Source organism: Fukomys damarensis, unplaced genomic scaffold (assembly GCF_012274545.1).
Source record: "Fukomys damarensis isolate Sample0158 unplaced genomic scaffold, DMR_v1.0_HiC HiC_scaffold_23, whole genome shotgun sequence".
Classification (NCBI taxonomy): Eukaryota; Metazoa; Chordata; class Mammalia; order Rodentia; family Bathyergidae; genus Fukomys; species Fukomys damarensis.
Genome location: NW_022900935.1, coordinates 60231738 through 60242696, shown reverse-complemented (window position 1 = coordinate 60242696; position 10959 = coordinate 60231738). Strand labels below are relative to the sequence as shown.

The 10959-nt window shown below is 44.8% G+C and overlaps 1 protein-coding gene across 1 annotated transcript in view; it reads left to right on the top strand.

Annotated features, from left to right (window-relative positions):
- The first annotated feature begins 796 nt into the window (after window positions 1-796).
- The window catches only part of Ube2o (ubiquitin conjugating enzyme E2 O), a 34140-nt gene continuing 23977 nt past the window's right edge, over window positions 797-10959 (top strand). Inside the window, exons 1-2 of the mRNA XM_033767427.1 lie at window positions 797-827; window positions 1426-1520. Coding sequence (XP_033623318.1) covers window positions 797-827; window positions 1426-1520 — 126 coding nt within the window. The remainder of the gene's footprint in view (window positions 828-1425; window positions 1521-10959) is intronic.

Sequence of the window (10959 nt, the reverse complement as noted above, 5' to 3'; positions counted from 1 at the left end):
AGCTACATTCCCAGCCATTTCTTTGTGTTGTATTTTGAGATAAGAACTCACTAAGTTGCGCAGGCTAGCCTTGAGCTTGTGATCCTCCTAAGTAGCTGGAATTACCAGTGCGTGCCACCACGCCCAGTGCATGCCTTATTTTTTAACTGATACATAAAAGCATAACTGATACAGAACCAGGCAGTCAGTCACTAAGTGGAGCTCAGCCTAGTTTGCCATAAAACAACAAAAAATAGATGTATTGAGATAATTCATATACCATAAAATTTACATGTATTAAATGTATATTTCAAGTGATTTTTAGTGTATTCATGTACTTATGCACCACACCAGTTTTAGAACATTTTCATTACCCCACAAAGAACCTCCATCCCCACCCAATAACAATTACCCTCTTCCCACCCCTCCCAGCTCCTGGCAGCTGTGGTCTGTCTGTCTAAGGTTCATCCATGTTGTAGCACATACAACACTCCTTTTATGGCCAAGTAATAGTCCACATGTATGGACATACCACGTTTTGTTTATTCATTTATCAGTTAAGGGGCATTTGCTGGTTTTAACTTTTTGGTCATTCTGAATAGATACGCTGTGAGTATTTATGTAGACATTTTTGTGTGGATATATGTTTTTAGCTCTCTTGGGTATCATGCCCAGGAGAAGAACTGCTGGGTCATGTGGTATATCTGTCTTTAAACTTTGGAGCAACTGCCAAACTGCTTTCTAGAGTGGCTGTGCCATTGCAGAATTCCACCAGTGAGTGCGTGGGCTCCAGCTCCTCCACGTCCTCACCACACTGATGGTCTTCGTCTTCGCAGCCGTCCTAGAGGGTATGAAGTGGTGTCACACTGTGATCTGATTTGCATTTCCCTAATGACTAATGACACCGGCATCTTCTCATGTGCTTAGTGGCCATTTGTATGTCTGCTTTGGAGAAATACTGTGTGTTTTTAAAAAGAGCCGTTTGCTCAGTGTTGAGTGGAGTTTTTTGTTGGCGTCCTTACTAGATCCTTTGTCTGGGTCTTTCTGACAGGTGGGCCACCACGTGTGGTAGGCACCTGGGTGTCACTGGGATCTCTGCCAGGCTGGTACTTAGCCCTTGTCCTACTTAAAAGACACAGTACAGGATTTGAGATGCTTCAAAACTGCAAGGGCTTTAGTCTTTACCATTTTAAATCTGGGCCTACAACCTCCCCAGGATGAGAAAGGGGTTGCTACATAAGTCCTCTTGGACAGTGCTCCAGCTTTCAGATCTTTTCCATGCCAGGTACAGTTTAAGTTTTTCAGAGGCAGAGATCGAACCACTTACTAGTTTGAGTCTCGTCGTAGTTTGGATTGTGATACTCCTTCTGTGGTAGGATGAAATGTGTGATTGGCAGTCACTGTAGCCCTTTGGCAGGCTGGAGACAGTTTGCAGAGGCTGCTGAGAGCGTCCTTGTGTGAGCCTAGGCCCCTGCGTTTCCGGAGTGTATCTTGGCTACTGTTGCTTCACAGAGCCTCCATCCTCCTCCGTCGCAGGCAGGGTAAGCAGTGTGGCCGTCTGCTGAGTGGCACATGTGCTGCTATTTGTGTTTAGTGACTTTCACGGTGATTGTTTTTAGTTTAACGTTTAAGGATCTTGTTTAATTTTGTAAGTATGTAAAATGCCGATTACCCAAGCTGGCCACTTATTGCCGGCGAGTGCCTTCTACCTAGGGCCCAACTTTGTCCTGGGTCAGTTCTGTCATGGTCAAATCACAGCAATTTGTGGGACTGCAACCTTGTGCCATTTAAGGGGCAGGTCAGAGGATCCTTCAGAAGTCTGGGGGAGTAGCTAATGAATCTGTGTTCTTTTCCCTGCACAACATCAAATCTCAGGATTGCGCACTGGAAGAGGCTGCCAAACCTGAGCTGCTCTCTCCACCCTGTAGGTGATGTCTGAATGAGGGCTAATTTTTGAATTTGGGATTTCCTGTTTTTACTGACTTACTATCACCTCCCTTTCATCTTCAAATGTCTTGTTGTATGTAAGTACTTTGCAAAATTAAGATTGAAAACCAGGCGGCACCACACGGGCACCATAGTGTGGTTCTGTCCTGTGGGGAGAGAAGGAGGAAGGCAGAGGTGGGAGGAAGGCAGAGGTGGGAGGAGCGCTCGGGCCCAGGACTTGGAGACCCCACCCCAAGCACACCCCTCGGAAACCTCCGCCCAGCGTACTCTGGTAAACAGTAGGTTGAACACATCCACTTATACCCCTTGCCCCCAAAGCCCTGCCAAAATAACAGAAAGCAAAACTTGAAAATGTATAAACCCACAAAAGCAAAGAATGAGAGAAGAAACAATAAAGGGCCAGAGTTCACATTTTTGGTAAATGGAAGGTGAACGGGAGCTGAGCAAAGCTGCCGAAGGGAAGCCAAGGAGGCCTGGGCTTTGGTGGCATGGTGGGAGTGGGCTGGGGCCCAACCCCAGGGTTGAGCATCTGCACAGGAAGAAGTTAAACTGCAAGTCAAAGGGTGTGCGGTTCGGTGCCCTTTTACCGTGTGCGTATAGATTCATGTCACCACCACGAAGATCTCTTGTTCTCTTGTCTGTTTTGGCAGGTGGGGGTGAGGGACAGGGTCTTTCTGTGTTGCCCAGGTCAGTCCTAGACTCCCAGGTTCAAGCCACCCTCCTGTCCGAGCTTCCCGGAGAGCTGAGACTGCAGGCTTTGTCCCTGCACCTGGCACTCCCACACTTAAATAGGTGCGGACAAGCAGTGATCGCTGCTTATATTCAGAAAGCTTCTAGCATGAAAAGTAGAAAACAGAACAAGCAAAGAAAGACAAGTATCTCAGAGGAGCCCAGAAGGCAACACTTAGGGAATACTATCAACAGAAAAGAATCAATATTTTTTTAATTTAAAAAATGTTATTTATTAGTAGATGTTTGTAGTCCATGATGATTATATTCACTGTGGGGAGTTGGTACATGTACATTAACAGGTCTAATTCTTTGTACTTCCCTATCCTCTCCTCCCCTCCATCTTATGGTCCCATTCTCATTTGCAAAAGATATTTCCCTGTTTCCTATTATCTACCTTTTTATTTTAAAAAGCCAGTATTTTACCTATGATACAAAAATGGTATCGTATAAAAATCAGAACAAGAAAGGATTCTTGGAAATTAAAAACATTACAGATTTTTAAAAAGCAAGTTGACAAAGGCTCCCAGGAAGTAGAATAAAAACACCTAACAGGCCGAGCATGGTGCACACCTGTAATCCCAGCACTCAGGAGGCTGAGGCAGAGGATTACCTTGAGTTTGAGGCCAGCCTGCACTACATAGTGAATTCAAGCCCAGCCTGAACTGCATAGTGAGACCCTGGGGGGGGGCACCTAACATCCAGGGGGTCTATAAAGAGAGAAAAGGAAAATGAAGGCTGGAAATGTGAAAGAAATAAATGCGTCCAGAATGTGTAGTTATGGGTTCCAAGATGGTGGATGAAAAACACTGTAATTATACACCATAATATTCCAGAACACTTCCAGAGAATACAGAAGATTGGGAGTCAGCTGGCATTGGATTTTTCAGTCTCACTAGAAGCCAAAAGACAGCGTGGATTTTGTTAAAGTAACATGGTATATTGAGCTGAAGTAGAGCCATGCCAGGTTTAGTCACTTAGAAATGCTGTAGAAAGTACAACAGAAAGATGTTAAATATATAGCTGAGCTTATAAGAAAACAAGAGGTAACAACCACCGCCAATGCAGGACTCAAAAGCCACAGTAGAGTGGGCAGCTCTGGGGACGTTTCCCGGCCCCTAAATGAGGCCTAAAAATGTTAGAAATTTGGATTTATTTATTTATTTATTTATTTATTTATTTATTTATTTATTTATTTATTTATTTTTGGTGCTGGGGATCGAACTCAGGTCCTTGGTGTGACGCAGGCGGTGGAACCCATTGAGCTAAAGCCCAGAAATTTGGATTTTAATGAACATGTAAAAGCATGGAACTAAAATGGAAATCCCCCAACGATCCATTCCCAGGTAAAGTAGATTCAGGGCTCTTCCCCATTTCTCTGACCCCAAGAAATGGCAAAAGAGCTCATCTTTCTTTGTGCCGCACTCTGGATAGGGCTGACAGAAATCTGTGAGCTAGGAGACATTGGGTCCAAAGCCAGTGTTTATCGAGCCCATAGTTCAGGAGCCCCCAAGTTGACGCAGGCTAGCAAGGCTCTTGGGGGTCCGAGCAGGAGCACAGAGACCTGTCTAGAGTGCACCCTCCGTGGCGCAGGCCTTGTGGATCCTGCAATCCTTGCAGATGACGGCTCGTTGTAGGGTGTTACCAGGTGCAGAATTCACGAAAAACTAAGCATCCAGATGAAGACCATCACATAGTAGATGCAGCAGTAATGTGTTTGAAGGGGAAAAAAGCACGGAAATCAAAGAAAAGAGTAAGGCACAGGACATTTAAGAAGGGTTTTTTGTTTTTTTTTTAAAGAACTAAATAAAACCTATAAAATAAGAACTGTAATCATTAAGTTAAAAGCCCAGTGGAAACGTAGTGAATGACATAAATTCTGAAGAGAGAATTAGAGAACAGAAAAGTAGATCTGGAGATCTACATAGAATTCTGCACTGAGAGAGATGGTTCATCAAGAGAAGTCAGTGGGCTGGGGATTTAGCTCAGTGGTTCCATCACCTACCTCACAAGCTCAAGGTCCCAAGTTCAATCCCCGGTACCAAAAAAAAGAGAGAGAACAGTCAGCAACATGGAGGACAGAATGCAAAGGCCCAGTGTGTCTCATGGGAGCTCCCAAAGGAAAAAATTGCCTCTCAAAACCAGCATGAAAGGGAAGGCTAGATCACCAAGGGGTTTAACAGTGAAACTCAACAAATGTCTGAGTAGTAACAACAGAAGCCAGGCCACAGTCTCCTGATGTCTTCAGCATGCGAGGTTTCAAAAATAAATTGTTGGCGTAATTTTCAGTAACCAGCTTGAATTATCTTTCAGTAGTGGGAACAAGTAAAGACATTTTCACAGAGCGAAGAAGCTATTTATTCACTAACAGTCTTGTTACTGTAGTTCAGGAGGAAAAGACTTGTGCAAGGATGTGTCATTTACAAATCAATGATGGTCCCTAGTTTGAGGAACTCTAAAAATTAAAGTACTGGAGTTGCTTTGAATTATTACCAGATCCCTGAACCTGAGGGGAAGAGTGGGAGGGATATCAATTTGTTTTAGACTTTCCGACTCAAGTGGACATGTTCAGCATTTAACGGTGACCCCTGAGATAATAGAAATGGGACTCAGAGCTTTCTATGCTTAGAGGGAAAAAATACAGTAATAAAAAACTAGGTCATTTGTCTATAAGAAAGTGAACAAAGAAAGAACGTGGTAGCTGGGTGTGGCAGCACACACCTGTAATCCTAGCAGTCAGAGGCTGATGCAGGGAGACACACCTGGGCTAATAGTGAGTTCAAGGCCAGCCTGAACTACATAGCAAGACCCTGTCTGGTGGTTTGGGTGGGGTGAGTTAGAAAGCCCTAAAAGTAAAAGGAATAAACCCATGTGGACCACCAAAAAAAAAAGATTAAATGTGCCATTTCCACACTGGTTCCCAGATTGGAAAATAACGAAACAAATCCCTCGGCCTTCTGAGGAATTCCCATGTCCAACCAAAAACCAGTCCAATAAGAATAGTAAAAACACAAGCAATTCTAAACAAGATCCTAGAAAAAGACAATGAAGGCAACAATGCCATGAGGCCCAACAGAGCAAATCAAATAGGCAAGGCAAGAAATTAAAAGGAGAAGGTGAAAAAGTAAAGAGTCAACAAAAGGCCAATAACATGTCAATAAATAAGTCAGTACATATCAATTATAACCAGCAATGTCAATGGCCTCAACTCACCAATCAAGAGAAATAGACTGGCAAAATGGAATAAGAAGCAAAATCCAATAATATGTTGTATACAAGAAACACACCTAGTGCAAAAAGAAGCCCATAGACTGAAAGTGAAAAGATAGAAAACAATTCTCCATGTGACAGGAGCCCAGAAAAAAACAGGGGTAGCAATCTTATTTGCAGACAAAGTAAATTTCAAACCAAAACTGAATCTAGTATTATTGATGTAGGACAGTACTGTATCATACCTCTATGAATGTAAAATATCTAGTACCTGCTTTATGATACATAGTAGGGACCGTGCTTTATCAGAGCTACATTTAATGATATTACTCTAGAATGTTCTCTTTCCAGATGATGATTAAGAGGCTAATAGAAAAAATGGTGCCAGGTACCACAGCAGCAACAGAACTTGGCTGTTGTCTGGATATTATTCTTTTCTTTGTTTTTTTTTTTTTTTTAATGGAATGTGCTGAATGTCTATAATTTTGTTCAGATGACTGCAGAACCTGGAAAAGCTGTTGCTGCTATCGATGCATAACATACTATTATTAGTCTTTATATATATATATATATATACAAATTGAATTTTGGGAAACTTTAACGGTGCTGCCAACTTTGGAAAAAGTCATCCCAATTTACTGTGTTAACTTGGCATTGTACAGAAATGGACAACCATATTGGTCTAGAAATGTTAATTTATTTTATTTTATTTTTTTTCCATGTGTACAGGGGTAACACATTGTACTAAATATGTAAGGTCATATCTACGTGGGTTTGATTACAGAAACTAATAAAGTATTCTTTAAATTATGAAAAAAGAATAAGATAAGACTATAAGAGTGAGAAGCAATTTAAATATGTTCAGGGACCATTTTCATATCCAGAATTAAGGGTTATTTTGATGTTACATCATTGCCTTTTCTCTTTTACTTTCCTTTTTAGTTTTATTTTAGGATTCCCTATTTTTAATGTTCATACAGAGATTTCTTTAACTGAAATACCAAATAGTTTCTTTGGTGTGAAAAACTATAATATTACCAGGATCCTAATGAGACAATTAATAATGTGAAATAGGAAGTAAAGGGCTAAAGGTGTAAGGAAAGTTGGAAGGGTGGGGGAAAGGTAATAAGCGACAGGAAAAAAATATGAGAAACTGAAAAAATGGAAATAAAGTGTTTGTAAATGGGGAGGGGAGAAGGGGATGAAGGGAGGGCAGGGACAAGGGGAAAAATGAGAATCAAGACCTATTGTGTAAAGGTACAGAATCCCAATAAAAGAATAGTAAAAACAGTCCTCTTTGGGTCTGCAAGGACTGAAAAAAGAGGATGTGTTCTGTGAGCCATTAGGTTCTTCACCTCAGGAAATAAGGGATCTGACCCAGGTGAGCAGGGAAAGGACAGTGACAGGAATTCTGAAGGAGGGAGATTCCCAGGAAAAGTGACAAAACTGTGAGACCCCTGTGGAGTGCTGGCACACCGCCACTGGGGAGTGGAAAATTCCACACCGACCTCGTGGGGCTAGTTGCATTCACAGCGCTGGTGCACCTAAGAGACTGTGTTAAATCTCCTTCAGGCTAATACCTGTAAGGTGCATGTGAAATATAAATGAATTTCGTGTTCACACTTGGGTCCCGTCCGCAAGATAACCCATGATGTACCGAGCAAAGCACTGCGGAATTCCAAACACTTCTTGCCGAGCATTTGGGGTGAAAGTTACTCAGCCTGCATCCAAACGGCTAAGCAATAGGAAGGGATTGCCTCAAGGGAGCACAGCCAGAAGGGCAAGACAGGACTGTTTTCTTGGTATTGATTTCTTTAAACTTTTCTATGCATCACATGGATAAAATTAAGCTTATTCTGGCCAGGGATTTAGTTCAGTGGTTCCGCCACCTGCCTTGTAAGCACAAGGTCCTGAGTTCGATCCCTGGTACCACCAAAAAAAAAAAAAAAAAAAAAAATTAAGCTTATTCTTTTAAACAGTTTACTGATTTAAATCAACATTGTTCAGTAGAAATACATGAACCATATAGGTAATTTTTTAAATTTAGTGATATTTAAAAAATTAAAAGAAACAGGTGAAATTAATTTTAAGCCAAGCATGGAGGCATAGACATGTAATCCCAACGTAGGAGGATGGTGAGTTCAAGCCCAACCTGAACAATTAAAATTAGAAAAATTGTAGTGGGGGCTGGGAATGTGGTCCGGTGCAAAGGCCCTGTGTTCAGTCCCTAGTAACAAAGAATTTTCTTTAATATGACTAATTTAACACTGTATATCGAGAATATCATTTCAATATGTGAATATTAAATATTTTAAAGACTAATTTGCATTCTTTTAATTAAGTTTCTGATCCTGTTTTCCTAAATGCTAGACCTTCTACCCTCAACCCTGTTAGGAAGTTTTGAAAAGCCACAAAGTTTTGGGTTATTTCAAGAGTGCCAGTATTGTTCTTTGTGTTTAAAGCTCTTGGCAAGCCCCACCCTACTCCACAGTGTTCTTTTTTGAGTCATTTTTGCCAGGTTGGCCTTATAGTTTGGGACTTCCGGCCCCAGGCTCCCAAATAGTTAGGATTATAGGTGGGTGCCCAACTTACTGTTCTTTTACTCTTTGTTTTGTAACTCTTGTTTTAATGTAACACTTTTGTGTAACTTTTTAAATGTAACACTGTGTGTGTGTGACTCATAAGGATCAGGAAATCATGATCTGCATAGTGGATTTACACAAGCGCAAGAAATAACCCCCACTGGCTCCTTTTCCTTGTTTCTCTTTTTTCTGCCTACCCCTTACAAAACAAAACAAAACACCACAACCCAGTTTCATAGGAGTCCATGGGGCCGGGATACTGACTTGGGTTGTGTGCAGATGTGTGTGTGCCTGTTCTGAGCCACCCTTCAGAGACCACAGGGTGTGGGTCTCGAGGAGGAGCTCCCGAGCTACAGGTGGCCACTGGCAGAGGGTCTCTGCAGGAATCCGGCTGCTCATCCGCATTTGACGCTCCAGGGACAACCCGGGTAGAAGCAGCTGTGGCCCTACAGGGCTGACTGCCGCTCAGAGATGGCAGCGGGTGCTGTTGTCACATACTCCGGCCTGGGCCTTACCCAGCCAAGAGACTTCCAGTCGCCAATTGGGAAACCCATCAGCAAAGGCAGAGGAGCTCCTGAGCTGAGCCTCCTGGTGTGGCAGGCCCTCTCCTGAGCTGTGCTTGCTTCATACACGTGTACCCTGGCTATCTCCTTGGTTACCTCCCTACAGCCTCTGTCTAAACTCCCTCTACTGCTTCCTGCCTGACCCTATATTTAATATCTCAGACAGACCCTTCTTACCCCCCCACCTGCTCCTCCCCCCTTCCCTCTTTAGCCCTAGATCCTGAAGAAGCTCCACCCCAACCTGTCTCCTGGGCTGCCCGCTTTTCTCCAGCTATGCCAGTGAGGCTTCTGCCTGCACCACCTTCTGAGACCCCTGAGCCAGGGTCATCAGCTGCTGTCGTCTGCACTGGGTCTTTCAGCGGCGTGGCGTTGCTGACCACGCTTTCTTGGTATCTGCCTCCATTCTGAGGGCTTCCCCTCCAGCGTGTGACTCTAGACTCCTTCCAGGACCTTGCTTGCCTTCTAAACCCCACTAGTAGGAGGTGATGCAGGGACTGCAGGGCAGGGAACAGGAAACACTGTAGAGAAACATACAGTGAGGGGTGGATGGGAAGACAGTGAGGAGGAATCCCTGACAACCCTTTCTGAGGAGGTGACATTTGAGCAAAGACTTGGGTACAGTTGTCTGGGGCACTTGGAAAAGCCATGACTTTTCCCTAGGGCAGCTCAGACTTCCCCTAAGCTGGCGCATCTTCTCACCCTCCCAGGGCTGTGCATGTTTCATTGGCATCTGGCACTTTATCTGCCATCCTAATAGTTTGTTGCATGACTGAATGACTGAATAACAGTCTACCATACAGCAAGTGAGCATCGTATCATAAATGAGAGGCAGTCATTGGAAGCCCAGACTTCCTGGAAGGGAAGCCCTATGTCTGCCAAGTCCCTGGGAGAGGAGAGATGGGACCTGAGCGCAGGCCCAGGACCCCTCCTGCTCACACCCTCTCCCTGTGCTCCTCACATTAGTTGGGCTTCTGCACATGATCTCCTTTCAGTTCTGATGATGAAGTAACTGAAATTGCTGGGAAAGCACGAAGGAGGGGTAGGCATGTGGCTGGTATGAGAGAACATCCGTGTCTTACTAGCCTGCACAGAGCTCTCAAAGCCATCGCCATCTTCCCTGCCCCGTGGGCCTGCCCCCGCCTCCAAGGCATGGTTGGCCCTAAGGAAGGCATGGTGCAGCCTCGAATGCCTTCCTGTTCCCATCTTCCTGCACTTGGGGTCTGTGGTCCTTGGAAGCCTTGGGGTACCCGTTCACTGGAGACTGGAAAGATCTCTCTCTCCAGTCTGGTGCGCCTCCTGGTGTCCTTCAGACCCCAGTGACTTGTCGACCACCTCTTAGGGCCCAGGGACTGAGGGGAATAGAGATAGGAAAGCCATGGCAGTTACCCGGTAAGGAAAGCACGGGCCCTTCTCAGCCGGGTATGCCGCCCACTCACCCACAGAGGTGCTGGTCACCCCAGCCTGGGGAGCAGAGGTCATCACTCCAGTCGTGTCCTGTGCCCCGAGGGGTCCGGTGTTGCCATCTCCACGAGGGGGAAGCACTGTGTGGTCTCCATCACAAGGTGACAGCAGGCTGTCCTTCCCTCCTGTGGTGCTGTCCTACAGCCGGGCTCAGTTCTAGGACGCTTGCAGCTGTGAGCATTTCCCCTTTTCTGTCAGGAAGGACAGATAACCTGGTGGAGCTGTCTGCAGAGATGCCTCGTTTCTTATCGTCCCAGACTTGTGGAGGTGTCCCTTCCACTCTCCCAGCCACCCCAGTCACCATGGGCAGCTGTGTATTTGCACTTAATTTTGATGATGCTCAATCCCATCCTGCATCCTGGCCCAGTTCCAGTGCTGTGGGAGCTGTAGGAGGACACACATGAGGCGTGGTGACAGGGGCACAGGCAGGTAAGTGGCAAGGCCGACCGCTAGCTCAGCAGCGCCAACCTGTCCTGTCCTCCCTGGGG